Source organism: Mangifera indica, unplaced genomic scaffold (assembly GCF_011075055.1).
Source record: "Mangifera indica cultivar Alphonso unplaced genomic scaffold, CATAS_Mindica_2.1 Un_0071, whole genome shotgun sequence".
NCBI classification, from domain to species: Eukaryota; Viridiplantae; Streptophyta; class Magnoliopsida; order Sapindales; family Anacardiaceae; genus Mangifera; species Mangifera indica.
Window position 1 is genome coordinate 62,520 of NW_025401163.1, and position 18,057 is coordinate 80,576.

Sequence of the window (18,057 nt, forward strand, 5' to 3'; positions counted from 1 at the left end):
TCTTATTGCAGGCATTGGTCCTGCAAGAGCAAGGAAACCTTCTTGAACTTGTGGATCCATCTCTTGGTACAAAATTCTCCAAAAAAGAGGCAATGACCATGCTTAACATTGCTCTTTTATGCACCAATCCATCTCCCACTCTCAGGCTATCCATGTCTTCTGTTGTTAGCATGCTTGAAGGCAAAAGTGCAGTCGAGGCACCTATCATTAAGCGCAACACCGACAACAATGATGCAAGGTTCAAAGCATTAGAGATAATATCACAGGACAGCCAAAACCACTTCACAACCTTCTCTCATGGCAGTCACGAAGGACCATGGTCCGGTTCCTCGACTTCTCTCCAAACCAGAGACGTGTCTATAGAGGAGGATTCTTCATCAAGAAGGCTTCTTAAATAATCTTTAATAGTCAGTGGAAATTTGAGAAATGATGCTTTGAAAATTTTTATTTAGAACTGTAAAGAAAGGTGAGTTGGATTGTGTTAGGAACCAACTCTTATTTAACAAAAACAAAAGATAAAAACATAAAATACACAATAAAATAAAACTATTTTATTAATTAAAAGATTGTAAGGATAAATTGAATAATTTGAAGAGTTTGGGGTCTCTCATTCTAGATAGTTTGAGGAGTTTGGTATCTCTCATTCTTCGACCATTCGAGGCGTTGAAAACCTCCATGAATCAGTTAAGGTTGGTTGTTCAAATTACAAAACCTAAAATATGTTTTCCCCCTTCCTTTTTGAAACTTGATGTTGTTTTTATAGTAAGTGTCGTAATTATAATATTTTTCTTCTTTTCAAAACTATCTTGTCCTCAAGGTGAATATATACACACACAACACATTCAAAATTTTCTTTTCTTTCCCCTTTTTTTGTAACTTTTTTTTTTTGGGCAAAGGAGTATTTTTCACTTAAGTTTTAGCTCAATCTCAAAATCACATCTATGATAATTGAAAAACTCAAAACTCTTATCTACGACTCAACTACTGCTAAATTTTTCTGTTAGAAATAACAATAAAATCATCATTTTACTATTAAGATTAAAAAGATATAAAATTTATTAAATTTTCTCCTGTAGGTATTAAAAACTAATAATTTCACTTCGTCTAAAGTTTTCAAAACATTTTTCCCCCAAACCTAGGGGGTTCCATATTTTTTAAGTTGCAAGTACCTCTTAGAACTTTTAAAAATAACAGTTTCACTCAATTCTTGAACTTCACTTTTTAGTGTTTTCTTTCGCCTGAGCCAATGGTAAACACTGGTATGATAAAGAGATCTTCATTTCTTTATCCACGGTGTGAAGAAAAAATGTCTCTTTATCTCATAGTGGTATAATGAAGGGATCTCTATCTCTTTGTCCATGGTGAGATGAAGAGATGTCTCATCATCTCACAATGGTGCGATAAAAATATGTCTCTTCATCTCACAATGGTGCAATAAGGAGATCTCCATCTCTTCATTGCATTACCTTTTTCCGTTGGCACAGGAGAAAAAGGAAATTGAAGAGGATGCCGAAAAAGATGTCAAAAGCTAAAGTTGAACCATTCCATTCTAAACAATTTAATGAGTCTGAGATATCCCATTTTACGGTCATTCGAAGCGTCAGAGACCTCTTTGGATTAATTAAGATTGGTTGTTTAAATTATAAATCCTTAAAAATATTTCTTCCCCCTTTCTCTTTGAAACTTAATATCCTTTTTATAAGAAAGATTGTCATTAGATTGAGCACGAGTGTTTCAATCCTAACAAATTGCATATATGTAGCTAATACTATGAGGTTTATTGCTTTTTTTTTTGGCAGAGTCTTCATGAAAAGTTTGTCAGAAAAGTTTACTAATCAAAATTTGTAATAGAAGAAGCCTTATTGATCTTTTTATTATCTATCACTGGCATGTCCTTCGTATCGTCATAAATAAATTTTATCATTTATGGTTTCAAATTTATTTATTTTCTATATATTACAAGTAATAAGAATTTATAATTAAAATTGATGGGTCTATTGGCTCTCAATGAAAGGTAGGTAAACTCCTAAAGAAAGGTTGAATAGGTTATGTAAGATAATTAAATAATAAACTTTATGTAATAAATTTAAAGGGTGACGGGAAGAAAGATAGCTCAATCAACTTAGAGTAGTTTAGAGTTTTTTTCTCAAGTTTTTTACGTCAATTTCTTCCATGAATTGTTGTGAGAAAAGATTTATGATAAGGTAAAATTGCCCAATGGTTAAATTTTCTTTACCATTGAGGCTTGGAAGGGGTGTCCTTGTTCCTCGAGTGGGCATTTGCTTTTTCATTGATTTCTTCTTAAATATATCCTAGAGACTAATGGCTGCTTGAATGACTTTGATTTTTGCTTGAATGATCATCACTAATGAGCATGCAAGATTGATGAATGAGTGTTTATGGCTTGAAGTGAACGAAATTTTTTGAACGATTTGCCTTTTGAGTAACGAGTTGGACTTTTGAGCAAGTGTTTGTTTAATCTGATCAAGTAGGGGTGAGCAAAATAACCAAATCAAAACTACAACGTAAGCATTTGACTTTCGGTTTTGGTTTCTATTCAAAACCGAAAAAATTAGAGTAGATTCTAGATAGTAATATTGTGGAACTGTTAGATTTCGAGTCCGGGACAAGTTCTTACATGTTGGGAACCAGAACGAACCTAAATAATTAAATAAAATGAGTTGGGCCGCGACCCGACCTACCTGACATATGCATTTTCCATTTTCTAATTTCATTACTTTATATTTCCCAAAGTTCTTTTCCCGAGCAATACTGTTCCCCCAAATCTCTTTTGCTGTACGCCCTAAATTGCTTCCTCCTGCAAAGGCTTTAATTTGACCACGTAAGTTTTCCTTTTCGTTTTAATTGATAGTTAAAACTAACAGTTGGCGAGTCATGCTAGGATTTAATATAGGGAAACTCAGGAAATCATTTAAGGAAAGCACAGGTTTATTTAAAAGAAAGAGAAACTTGAGTAGAAATAGAAAAGGTAGCAGTGAAATCAGATCTAGGAAATGAATTAAAAATAAAGAAAGAAAGTAGCAGTGGCTGAAGCAAGCAGGAATTGAAGAAAAAAGGTAAATGGTAGTGAAGAAAGAGACTAATTTAACAGAGAGAAAAAGAGAGACATTGATTGTTGAAGCTGAAGAGAGAGACTAATTTGTTTTTTATGATTTTGCAGTAAGTACTTGATGAGGTGAAAGAAGTGCTGTAAGTTATATATAGCACCAATGAACAAATGAAATGAAATCTCTGAACTAAAACCGTTTGACAGAAATTTTGAAGGTAAAAAAGAGAGGGCAGTGTTAGAAATTTTCTGAAGTGGGCTAACATTAATTATGATTTTGATTTAATAAAATTGGGTAATTAAATAGTCTAATGATAGTTTATAGATAAGTTTAAGTGATCAATAAGAATAAGTCTAATATATTTAAATGTTATACTCTGGGTGGACAGTACAAGTGTGGGCTTTAAGGTTTTTGGACCTTGATGAGAGATCAATTAACCTACTATAAATTGACTAGGTCCCTATTCCAAAATCTAATGTAAAATAAATGAAGTATAACTTACTTATTCAAAACTGTGATTGAGGTTTCTGGAGTAGAAGACCAAGTCGCATTGAGAGGTGATCTCAGCAACTAATTTCTGGTGATTTTAATAGGTTTTTCAATTTCAAATTACATGGAGATCTAAGTATTTCTAAAATCCTAAAGTTTAATTCAGTATTTTATAATCTATACGTAGATCTTAAGATTATTATTAAATAATTTATTTTATTCTATTCTATAAAATAAATATAATATGTGGTATCAAAGCAGATACGTATTAGGTTATAAAATCTGAATTTAGGAGTTAAACTCTGAAATTTCGGATGCTAGCACGTTACTGATGCAAATTTTCAGATAGGGGAACCCATATGACTGTCAATTTCTTATCAGAAATACGAATGAATTTAGACGAAAATATGGGAAAATGGGTATGTCAATTCCGTAATTGGGAATCTCCTTTTTGTTGATTCCAATTTGTGGTTTATTCATAACCCACCACAGCCATAAGAAATATATCACTCCTTTTGTTCTTATCTCTTAATCTCATCATGCATTCCTGATTCTGATTAAATTATATTTTGAAAACCATAAATCTAAAGTATTAAAATTTTTTAATTATTGCTTTTAATAATTTTGATCCTAAATTAGGGTTTTTGATTCAAAATTAGGGTTTCAATTTTTTTTTTAATTACGGATTGATTCAGTTTCAGTATAAAAGGATTTATATTAAAATTAGAGTTTTGATTTAATTTCTGAAATTAGAGTTTTTTTAAAATCAAATTAAGGTTTAATTCAATTAAGTTTTTTTTTTTTTTATTGAAATCCTATTATGGTTAAAGTTTTTGAAATTAAATTAAAATTTCAAAATTGGAGTTTTTTTTTAAGTTTTGGATAATTTTAATTTTAAGGTTTAAAATTAATTCTTTTAACCTTGAAATTAAGCTTCGGAAAATTCCTAATTTTGATAATTAAGGTTAATTTTCAGTCCAACAAATTTAATTTCAAATTCAAATTAATTTTTTGGTCAAAACTCGACTTGACCGATTATTGGCAAAATTGAAGGCTGTTGAACCTCCATCGGCGTGAGCTATGTGGTCACGCCTTCTCTCCTTCGATCAGCACTGCCAATCAACGACAAGATTGGGTAGAAAAGTCATGGACGTTGATCGAGTGTGACTGCCTTCTTCAACATTTCTCCAACGCGATTTTTGGGCAAAAATGCTATTGGAGTCGACGATGGCATGGTCTAAAACTTCCATGTCATCCAAGATTAAGGTAGTTACCGAAACTGGCATAATTGTCACCAGAATCCCAAATTAGGGTTTTCAGTAGGACTCGGGTCAATAACAGGTTGGAAATACTCGATAAACCCACCCGTAAATGAAAAAGATATTGTTCAACCTAGTCAAAGTCAAACCGGGTCATAGAGATCCGGTTAATAATCAACATAGGTTTATTTGACCCATGTACCCGATTTTCTTTAGTTAAACCTACCCGAACCAACCCTGGAGCGTGAGTTTCACATGCACGTGAAGGGCATGCTGAAGACCTTGAAGGTGCGTGAATGAAAAGGATGGCGCGTGGGATTCAATTGAAGGTGCGTGAGAGCATGTGGTTGTTCTGATGGCGCGTGAGAGCGCTTGACCATTGTCTGGGGCATGTGTCAGCGTGTGTGATTATTATTGATGTGTTTGCCGCATGTGGAGGCTTTCCTTTGGTGCGTGCAGCGCGTGAAATGACTTGTTCAGCACATTGGTAGTCTCTCAAGGTATATACAAGCTTGTAGTTTGTGTAAGTAATATATAGGATCTTCTGAAAGCATGTTAATGCATATAAATGACAAATTATATTGGGTGGTCTCATGTAATTGTGTGTAATTTGTTCCTAACATGCATAAAGAATCATTTGGACATGTTTGTGTGTCAAAGTCCTTTGATAGCATGTAATAAAGTTTTAAAGTTTTTTTTGGGATACGCAAAACACATGAAAGGTTTTATAGGGTGTATATGAGTATATGAAAGTTAGTTAAACACATTAGTATGTGTAAAACCCTAAGGCAACGCATGAAACCTAATAAGAACATGTGACCATAAGTGATCTAAAGGTTTAAGGGTGCACATTACAACATATGAAAGGCAAACAACAACCCTTGACTCGCATTAAAGACAAATATCAGCACATGAATGGCTTGTGGTGGCATGTAAAGACATATTAGACACCTTATAAGTCTCCATTTGAGATGAATTGAATTTTAAGTTAACTATTGTGGCATAAAATACTTTCTTAAAGTAAAAATTATTGTTCAATGGGATAGATGCAATAATTTAAGGAAGATTGTCAAAGACAATAAAGTATTATGTCTTATGAAATCTTATTTAGGGCAATAATATTTAGTATCATTGAAATATTTTGTGAGTTTTCATGATAGTAATTACTAAAATGATACATTATTGAGACTTACAAAATTTTTCCTTCGGTAATGATACATTTTTTGGTTTTTAAAGTATAAGGTTAATTTTGGAAATGCATTGGTCATGAAGAACTCAATACACCCAAAGGTGATTGGGTTTATTCAATTGACATGTTTTCCTATTTAAACAGAAGAGGAACAATGGTTTAGAAAGTTTTATCTGCCCAAAGGTGATATTTCTTTCAAAAACCACATATTCTGAAAGTCTTTATATGGTTTTCACCTTGTATTTGGGATCCTAATAACATGTCATTTTTCTGCCTAAAGGTGATTTAATGATGATGCACCAAGAATCCCTATAAGGTGTGGCTTATACAGTTTTAAAGCTACTTTAATTATTGCCCAATGTGAATTTGTTGCAATACTTAATTAAAATTGTTAGAGATAACTCAGTGTTGTATCTCATAAAATCTTAATTTTGACAGTATTATTTAGTCTCAGTAGAAGTTATTGTAAGTTTTCAGAATGTTTAATCGACGAAATGATGCATTCATTGAAGCTTGAAAAAATTTCTATGTTCGGTGAAAGAGACATTCTTCAATTGACACATACAATTTCCTGCTCAAAAGTGGTTATTGTGTGTTAAAATTGATGGTTGCATAAGGTATTTATGGAATTACATTGGTCATGAAAATTTCAATTCACCCAAAGGTGGTTGCGATTTTCAATTGACATATGCTTACCTTCTAGTGTGAAAGAGAGCAGTAACCTAGGAGATTTATCTGCCCAAAGGTGATAGATTTCCAAAAGTCATTTGTTCTTCTTATTTGTAACCTTATGCTTGAGGGTACTAATTGCATGTCATATTCTCTGCCCAAAGGTGGTTATATGATGATACGCTTGGAAGCTTCGTAGATAATAGCTTATAAGGTTTTCAAGCTATTTATTGCCAACGATATTATTTATTTATTGCATCCATCTTTGATAGACTTCATCATTGTGAACAATAATAATAAAGCCGCAATTGAGGTCCTGATTGACTCTAACTTTAAAGAGTTAGAGATAAAAATTGATTTTGCACTACTAATTAAAGATATATCTTTGGACTAATGAGTTAATGAACCATTTAAGCTCAAGATGAAAGCCCGATTGAATAAAAGGATTTCAAGGTTGAGTAGGAGAAATCCATCAAGTTAAGTGTAACACCCCAGGTCCAATAACCCGGCCCACTGTTAAGATATTGTCCACTTTGGACACACAGTCCATCATGGGTTTGCTTCTGGGCTTTGCAACCCAAAACGCGTCTTAACAGTTAAGGAGCTCACAGGCTATTTAACCAATCCAATTCTCCCACCACTAACCAATGTGGGATCCAAAGACAGAGCACACACAGACCCAGCATCTCTCCCGTGCTTTGTCGATGTGAGATTCGCCTAGGGGTATCACATACACCCCCCCTTACGGGACTCAGCGTCCTCGCTGAGGTTTGCCCCACCATCGTTCAAGAGGACACGCGGAGTTGCTCTGATACCATTTGTAACACCCCAGGTCTAATAACCCGGTCCACTGTTAAGATATTGTCCACTTTGGACACACAGTCCATCATGGGTTTGCTTCTGGGCTTTGCAACCCAAAACGCGTCTTAACAGTTTAAGGAGCTCACAGGCTATTTAACCAATCCAATTCTCCCACCACTAACCAATGTGGGATCCATAGACAGAGCACACACAGACCCAACATCTCTCCCGTGCTTTGTCGATGTGGGATTCGCCTAGGGGTATCACATTAAGGTTGCTTGTTATAAGGAATCTCTTGTTGATTACTTCGTTGGAGGTTTATCCTAAGGATTACTAAATATCTCACAATATTGGAGATACTCTTTAAATAGTAAAACTCTGAGAAAGCATGATGGTCTCAAAGGAGTCAAAGATTGATGAGTATGTGTTAGTTTTCAAAAGGCACCATAAGACTCACTTTTGACTTCAATCAAATTAAGATTAGTTATGGTTTAGAATCAAATATGAAGTGCTATTAACTGGATTCATAAATGTTCTCGAATAAGAAACGCATAAAGTGAATGAGCCTTAATGGTAGACTAGGTTGTTCAAGCGATCCTTAATTATAAAGAAAGAACAATAATAAGAAGTATTAGTGTTGATTGTCTAAATAAGGTTAAGGTTTTAAACGTGAAGTTGATCAATAGATAAAGGCTAGGTGAGTAGGGGTCCATGTTTAGGTTTGAAAATTGTATGGTCATTAAGGTTAGAAATATGGTCATAATAGATATTTTATTAAAATTTTCAAGATCTTGGGACTCCAAAATGGTATTCCTATAAAACTTAATCTTAGGCTTGAAGTTACAATGAGAAGTAAACGTGGGTAAGTGTTCATGGGGTAAAGTTGTCAAAATAAGTTAGTCTTTTCTTAATGGATTTCTTTATATATATGTCAAAATTATTACCCCAATTAAGGTACTAAAGTGATAGACATCCAATTCTTGAAATGTTATAAGATTAGACAATATCATGGCTAAAATCAATAGTAGGAGTCAATAAAGATTACAAAGTCTAATAGAATATGAGATCATCTTAAAGGACATTTTGCTAAATAATTGATAGCTAATCTTCTAATAGATAAGTCAAATACAATTGATGAAGGTATGAAAATTTTGATAGGATTGTATATTATAAAAGGATAATTTGTTATCATCAAGAATTATTATACGTATCTCGCAAAGGAGACCCTATAACATTGAAAGCTTATTTGGATTAGAGTTATAATAGGTAAATGTCAAAGTTATCTCTCTGAATGAAAGCTTAGTAAAGGAGCTTGTATGGTGTAATTAGGTCTGTCAAAAGAATAAGGGATGAAACATTTGGTATGAGATCTTGAGAAGTCTATCTACGATTAAATAAACATATTGATAACAGTATCTCAGATTTAATAAAGTGCAATTGCTCATAACTTCATATGAAATGAATTGGTTCAATATAGGAATATGAAGATCAGTGGGAGCAAATTTATTTTTATGATATGGTTCAATATATTGATAGCTGCAATATGAATTTATTCCATAAGATTAAGTCAATTTTATCCAAGACGTATGATGTGAAGGATCTTCAAAATGCATCATTTGTTCTTGGTGTTGAGATACACTGTGATAAGACTCATGGATTTAGTGATTTATCTCAAATGCATACTTGAAATATGTGCTTAAACTGTTCAACATGAAAAATTTTAGGGCAAACAATGTACTAAGTAGTCACTGACTGGTTCATGATTTATGATTTTCAATTTACACCTCTCAAATCCAAGGATAATTATTTGATTGTGGTTTAAGAGGTAATGAGATGCTTGTAAAAGATCAAATTTCGTGGTTATAAAATGATCTAAAGTCTATTTAAAGACATATTCTCATACTTGCTCAATGGCTTATATTTGGAAAAATACTAAGTAGTCGTGTGCAACAGTCTCAACCATATACATTTAATTTGTAGCTTATCAAGTGTGTGGTCAAACGATTAATTGAATAAACTACTTATTGTTGACTCTATAGCAGTGCAATTAGATAAAAGACCACTAGTAGATTGAGACATACAAAATAAAATATATTATAGTCAGGAACCTCATAAAGAAAGAAGACATTAGACTAAAATATGAAATGCAAAGTTGATAAAGTTTAAACCCTTAACCAAAGGAATAAGACCTATAACCCATAAAGTCATATTGAAATATAAGGGTGTTTAAGGTCTTTTGACAGTTATGGTTAGTGGGAGTCTTTATTATCATTGTTTTTATTGATATGTTTGTGATCACATTGTTGGGTGCTATTTCTGCCACACTCCCAGATTTGATCTATGTTGATTTGATTATTAGTAATTGTGATAAAGGATAATTTTATGTTGATCAAGAATATAAGTGATGTCTTGGTTCATTATTGATGGTCATATTAATTGGATTGTTTATTAAAGTGTACTTTATCTTTGGACTATTTTGTTTTTTAAAATAGTGGCCACTTAAAGTTGAAAATGTTAATTATCCCGAGAGTCAAAATTGTTTTCCTTTTCTTAAAATAAAATAAAAATAATTAATATTGCCCAAATGGGAGAATGTTAGAAATTTTCTGATGTGTGCTAACATTATTTATGATTTTGATTTAATAAAACTAGGTAATTGAATAGTCCAATGACAGTTTATAGATAGACTTAAGTGATTAATAAGGATAAGTCCAATACACTTAAAAGTTATGATCTGGGTGGACAGCACAAGTGTGGGGCCTTAAGGTTTATTAGACCTTGATGGGGGGTCAATTACCCTACTATAAATTGGCTAAGTCCATACTCCAAAACCTAATGCAAAATAAATGTAGTATAACTTACTCATTCAAAGTTGTCATTTAGAGAGGTTTTTGGAGTAGAAGACCAAGTCACATTAAGAGGTGATCTCAGCAAATAATTTCAGGTGATTTCAATAGGTTTTTCAATTTCAAATTACATAGAGATCCAAGTATTTCTAAAACTCTAAAGTTTAATTCAGTATTTTATAATCTATGCGTAGATCTTGGGATTGTAATTGAATGATTTATTTTATTCTGTTCTATGAAATAAATCTAACAGCCAAATGATTGAAACTGTTTAGTGATCCTACTTTTCTACCATAGCCAACCACCTTCTGTAGATGAGAACACCAGAACAAACAAATGATGACTATCATATTACGAGGGCAATCATATTCCTTTCAAGCAAGAAAAAGGTTTAGTTCTTAACCACCAAAACTCATGTTCGTAAACTAATTATGAACATCATCAGTCACATTGTTTTATAAAGGAGAGAGGATGTGAACTTACACAAGCTAAAAGGATTGAGACAGAGCATTGACATCAACAACCACCTTCTATGCTTTGACCACAAAGCTGGACATATAGAATGCATTCCATTCTGAAAAACAAAAAATAAAAAATAAAAATAAACCAGAACTTTCTTTCCATAACTTTCTTTTCATCCTATATCCAACAATCATAATTGGAAAATATCACTGTTATCCTGCCATGTATTCGTCTCGTTCAATTATGTTTCATTATCACCAATGATTGGTGAAGCTGTTAGTGGGTCGTGGCTCACAGGTGTCTTTTTCTTTGGTGCTTCAAATTTTCAGTTTCTCACCATTTTTAGAATGACGTGTTGCTTCAATTATTTTTCACAGGAATTTTATTCAATCACATGTGCTTCAATTATTTTTAAAAGTTTCTCACTATTTTAATTATTTTACATTGACACAAGATGCGTTGTAGAGATGTCTTCCATTGGCACAGGATGCTTTTCAAAGTTGCAAAGAAATAGTTACAAAGAAAAAGAAAAAAAGAGAGAAAATCACTTCGCATAGGTTATGTTAAGAGGGTATTATGAAAAAATAGATTAGTGTTATAGTATTTTTGTTAAGTGTTTGTAATAAGTAGTATATATGTATATATAGTTTTAAAATCCTATAGAGGATAAATATTTAAAATTTTAAAATCTTATAAATAAATAAGAATTTAAATAATAAGTCTTGTTTGATTAAGAATCGTCGTTGCCACAAACATTAAAATATTCTTGCCGGCCGGCCAACCACCAGACAAGAAATTAAATAGAAAATCGACTGATCTAAAGTTTGGTCAATTATTTGTTTTTTTATAGTGTCGTCACTCCAGCCTAAATCTTAAATTATAAATTATTATCTTAACTTATATGAATAAATTTATACCATTTATTGTATATGTATAATTTTGTTATTTGGTTTTTGTATGCTTGATTTTAGAGATTATATTATTAAAAATATTATTTTTAATAAATGTTTTTTGATAATAATGAGTTCTATCTGAATTGAATCTTTATATTGAGCAGAAATTAACTATATTAAATAGGATAAATCTCAGATTCAGTGATTGATCTCACAATCATTAAATCAGATAAGTTAAAAGTTTGATTTTGATATATCGTTAAAAAAGACTTGAATTTATAAATTTTTATACATGAAACCAAGGTTTTCAAAACTGGATCAGGATAAAAACCGTTTTAAGTATTGGTTTCGGTCAGACTGGTTGAACTTTTTGAATTGGTCGGTTGGACCGGAATTACAGTTTAGTCATAAAATCTGTATGTGTACGTTGTTGTTTTGCTTACTGCTTCCCATACAAATACTCTTTAATTCTTATACGTTAAGAAAGAACAAAGTGGAAGCCCTTATTAATTAAAACTCTTTTCTTTGAATAGAGAGAAGAGAAGAAAGAAGGAATAACCATCATTAATCTCTATTATAATCCCTAACATCTCTCTTTTATATATATTTTCAGTCATTCGGAAGTGGGAAAGAAGAAAAACTAACTTTGCATAAAAAATCTAATATATGCATTCAAAGTTAAATATTGTAATAACAACTAACTTTGCATCAAAACAAAATATATGTATTAAACAAATCCAATTCTACAAACACATGCACTATTAATAATTGAACACAACCAAATCAAAAATCTAATCTATGCATTAAATAAAATATAAAATCAACCAACCAACATAACCATTATTAAACAAACAATATTCAATTCCACATTTAACAAAATATATCAAAAACATAATTTATTTAACATAAAATTTAATAAATGAACAATTAGTCATTCTTCATTATCACTAATGATAAAAGATCATGTCATCACTTCTGTTGCACATTCTATCAATTGTTCATCTTTTACACTATCTTCTTCAATAGTATTATTTATAAAATTTATAATTGAACATTTTATTTTCTTTCAGTTTAAAAAAGCAATCATTTATATAAGAGTGTAAATATTTGTATAAGTACTAAAAAAATGTTTTTACCTGGGAAATTATGTGATAAATCATAATTTGTTGGATCATTATTGATGGGAATAGATCCCTCTCCATAAAGCATTTGATCTAATTCATCTATATTAAATTCACCAAACTCCTCTTCCTCGTCTACTATCCAAAAGTCTGTTTTATCGATACTTTCATAATCAATTGGATCAAAATTTGATTTCTTGTAACATAACCTAATAAATAGCCAAAATGATAAAAAGTAAATAATTAAAAGATTAAAGAGCACTATACCAATAGCCATTAAATATAGGGCACAATCATATGTAAAGTTGTAAATAATCATTAAATATGATAAAATAGTTTAAATAAAAATATTTATAAGTGTAATGAAACATAATTGATAATTGTGTTATCTATTTTGCAATCGTAAGTTATAATGGATAAAAACAAAATCGTTTACATGTTGATGCTCCAATCTATTTCTCTTCTTAGTGTGTATGCATTCAAAAACACTCCAATTACGCTCACAGTCTGAAGATGTTGAAGTTTGACTAAGAATTTTAATTGCAAACTTCTATAAATTGGGAGTATTGTACCCATATATTCTCCACCATTCATCTAATACAAAATAACATGTAAATAATTATGTAATAGAATTTTATAAATTAGAAAAAGAATCGAGACATAAGAAACATATAGATTAAATTCATGTCAGGTTGTGTGGTTTTACATGTTTCAATAGCAAGCTAACGTGAGAAACTCCCTTCACATTCACGAAACATTCTGCTCTCTTCTACTAACTTCGCCTTACTAACATTAAACATATATGTTTTACTCTCAACAACATCTAGAAAACCCTAAAATATCTCAATTTTTGCAAAAAGATTCACGATCATACTGCAATGCAGGATTCAAGTAATACGCAGCTGCATGAATACCTCGACGCAATGTCTTATCCCACCTCAACTTGATTATTTGAGTATAAGGCTTGTAGAATTTCTTTTTATTTTTAAACAACTTCTTTATCCTCAATCTAGCTCTACATATTCCATCATAGATATATCCCAATGAAGGTCTTTCATTTGAGTCTACAATATGAAGCAAACGCATCAATGATCCTACAACTTTTACAATTATACCCATTTCGTTCCAAAAATCATTATTTAGAATTATAATCACAATCTCTTTGCCTTGATTATTCTTTGCATATCTAGAATTAATCAAAAACCTGTTAGTGACCATCACTTGTAAGTCATGCTTATGCTCAAAAAGACTTTGCAATGCGTTGAAAGTCGTAGCAAATCGGATTGCACCAGGCCGTATAATTTCTCTCCATCCTTCTCTCTTTCTCAACCAAGCTATCAATAATGTATGATTATAAATGAACTTTGTCACAAGAGATGCAAATTTGGAAATTTTAATAATGTGATCCTTTTCACCAATATCTTTCAAAATCAAATTGATACAGTGTGCTGCACAAGGTGACCAAGCAATATTTTTATATTTTTCAGACAATAATCCTTCAGCTGCTTTGTAATTAGCTCCATTATCAGTCACAAAATGGACAATACTCTTAGGCCCAACCCATAATACTATTTCCTCAAACAACCTAAATAATGTGTCCTCCCCCTTTACAACACTAGATGCATATACTAATTTGATAAAACAAATCCCTTTTGGATAATATACTAAAAAATTTATCAGTGACCTACTAGAAATATTTGTCCAACCATCAGCCATAAGTGTACAACCAACTTCTTCCCAATTTTTTTTATAACTATCAATAAGTAATTGCACTTCCTTCTTTGAATCATTTAACAAATTCACTCGTGCTTCATGATATGTCGACTGCTTATATCCAGGCCCAATTGCAGTAATGGCATCTAACATAGGTTGGAAATAAATAGAATTTAATGCATTAAGAGGGATGTAAGCATCATATAAAAACCTCACAATACCATATCGGCTCTCCATTTGGCTTCTTTTCTAGCCAAAACACTCTTTATTGAAGGTTGAGTCCCATTAGTAGTCCTTGGAGCAAAAAAATCCCCAACGCCAATCGGTCTTTTTCTTTTTGAATCATTTGTAAGTCTAATTTATTTTCCAGAAGACCCAATACAAGTATTACCTTCAGTCATGTTCATAGGAAGAGATAACTCTTCAAATTCTTTAATTATAATATCACCCTCAAATAGAGGTATAGTAGCACCAAAAGGAGTTGCATGCGTACGAAATTCTTGTTTTTCTTTATTTTTCGTTGCAATCTCATCTAATGCATTAACCATTTGATATCTAACATCATGAGGAACTTTAGTGCATGGACCAACATCCCCTTTTTTTCAGGTCAAATGCTGCTTCATTCTATATATCCTACTGCCTCTAGTTGTCTTACCACAATATAAACACTTCAACATCTTCTTTTTATTCTCATCTATACTCTCAAAAACATGTGCCTAAGTATATCACCTTTCACTCGACATGGTGTTGAAGAAACTTCAGATCCAGATGAGGACATACTCCCACTTTATTTATCTGTTGCATATAAAAATAACAATAAAATCAAAATACCAATTTATATATATATATATATATATATATATATATATATTCATTTAATATAAAATATATATTGAGCATTTAAAATAAAAACTTTTATAAACCCTAAACTCTAAACCTCAAACCCTAAACCCTAAACCTTAAAGTATAACTTTTAATTTTAAAATTTAATATCATCAATATTTGTTATGTGAAAGTCAAATACTCAAAAACTCATAATCACTTTTATTATTTAATTCAACTATAGAATTTCAACATACGTAACTCCATACATTCATTCTAAATAACAATATTCATAATTTGATCACAACACATATCTCCATACATTCGTAATTTGAATTTCAATATTTATTATTTATAATAATATTCGTTATAAATTGTTATATATTAGTTCATTATATGTAAATAGGGTATCACAGAAGACTGATATTCAACTTTCAAATTCTTAGAAACTAACCACATTACGAATGAAATACATTCAATCCAGACATTCAATACAAATGCATAATAAAATTATAAATTCGTAATATAAAATTACAAATTAATAATAAGTCAATTAATATTTTCTAATTGAGAATTTATATTTGTTTATATAAATTGACCTATTATATTATATAAACCAAGGATCACTCCCTTGTTTCAATTCAATTTTTATCTTTTTATATTGTTTCAGTTCGCTTCACTGTACAAACATAAACTCATAACATGCAGTTTTAAATTTGAAACTTTCAAAAGTTTTCACAGCCTTAAGCAATTGATCCACCAAAGAGTTTACAAGGCCTTACAAAACACCAGCTTCCCGTCATTGCCTGAGAAGTCGTCGGTCACAACAACAATGGAAACTCACCGTCGTCAGCCATCATCTGATGACGGCGAGTTTGCCGTGAAATTTACAAATATAGTCGTGAAACTGCTGCCTTGTGAGCCTGCAAACAAACACCCTTTGGCGATAGCGTCGTCATATTTAAATTGTCGTTGGCAAGGAACAGGAAATTCGTCGGCTGTAGCAACTGAGAACTACGTCTGCGTGCACTGCAAGGAAGAGGAAAAAAGAAAAATAGTGTTTTATATGCAGCCAACAGCAGTCCAACCCGATTTCTGCCCCAAAACGGGTTTGCCTTCAACAGAACTCGACTACAGTGTCGGTTCACGGACCAACCGATTCAACCGACTAGTCCGATTTGGTTTTTAAATCCTTGCGTGAAACATCATTTTTTACCACTGAAGTTATCTTTGTTGGTATTTTTAATAAAATTATATATGTACATTTTTTAATACATAAATAGATATATAGATGATAAGTCATCATATTATTAAGGGATTTTAAATTAATGAAAAGTTAATACCCATTTACATAATAATACATTATATATATATATCCGTTTATATACTTATATATGTATGACATTCCTCTATTATTTTATTTTTTTCATAAATTATTTTAATTTTCATATATTTCAATTGATTCTTTAAAAATAAAATTTATTTTCTTTGAATTATATCCAGCTCAATTCTAAGGTTTTATCGTAAATTACAAGTCTCCCCATCTAACTAATTTCATTTTCTCCGTATGCACATCCCCTTATGATATACCAAATATTATACAACTCTCAAACTTTGAGCAAGTTTATGTATACATATTTTTAGTATATAATTTAAATATGTAAATGAGATATCATCATATAATTGAGTATTACTATATTAGTCGAATCATGTATCATATCATGTATCGAAAACCTAATTTTTTTTATCATGTATCGAGTATTATATCATATCATATAATATGATTTTCAAAAAATAGAATAATACAGTTTTTAAAAGAATTTTAATTGACACATTATCATTATAAAAATATCAAAAATACTATTGAAAATTTAAAATTTCTCTTATATATTTGTATTACTCAATCATTTTCTTTAAAAAAGTGTATCACTTCATATCGATAATATGTATCATATCGTAGGATACATATTATATTGTATAATATATCTACTATATAGTATTAATTTGATATATATAATGATACATATTTTTTTTTTATCTATATCATATGATACATATTGTGTATTATAAGATACTGATAACTATAAGTGTTACTTTATTGTTGATTCAAAATCATCCAATCATATAAAAATATATTATCTGTATACCTAAATTATATACTAAAAATATAAACACATAATTTTATTGCTTAAACTTTTTACTAGTGTATTGTAATAAAATATGTTTAATTTCTCAATTATTGAAGGATAATACTATTAATAACTACGAGATAATACAAGACAAGTTTTATTGATATAAGTTGAAAATTAAAATTGGTCCAAGATGCTAGGGTTTCTCATGATTGGTTAGCTGGTTGACAAGAATTGTGAGGGAGGACTAAATATCATTGAAGATTAGTTTACTATTGTTATTTTTAGATTATTTTAACTTTAAAACATTGTCGAAATTGAGTGCTTGAATTTACCTTAAACTAGTGTTTCCTTTTGAAACTCTTCAAAACCAAGTTTGATTTAATATGGGTAGAAAGATGAATGGACATCGGAAAAATATTGTTTTTGTCCGGAGCAAACTATAAAGTTTTAGAGGTGTTTCATTTTTTATTGTTCATTTTTATCTTATACTTAATAAAATTGTGAACGACTTTTGGAGCAGGGCTGTTCAACATTGAATAACTTATGAAACAACGTTCCTTTTTCGTGAACAAGCATTGATGAATCGACGTTCA

General features: G+C 30.9%; 1 protein-coding gene across 2 annotated transcripts in view; it reads left to right on the plus strand.

Annotated features, from left to right (window-relative positions):
* Positions 1-18,057, plus strand: part of LOC123207320 (probable LRR receptor-like serine/threonine-protein kinase At1g53430) — an 83,156-nt gene that overhangs the window by 9,123 nt on the left and 55,976 nt on the right. The window contains exon 24 of one of the 2 annotated variants that reach the window (XM_044624681.1): positions 12-558. The exons of the other annotated variant lie outside the window; for it this stretch is intronic. Within the exon in view, the coding sequence (XP_044480616.1) occupies positions 12-398 (387 nt within the window). The 3' untranslated portion in view covers positions 399-558. Of the gene's footprint in view, positions 1-11; positions 559-18,057 lie in introns of those variants that run through there. 2 annotated transcript variants of the gene reach the window in all.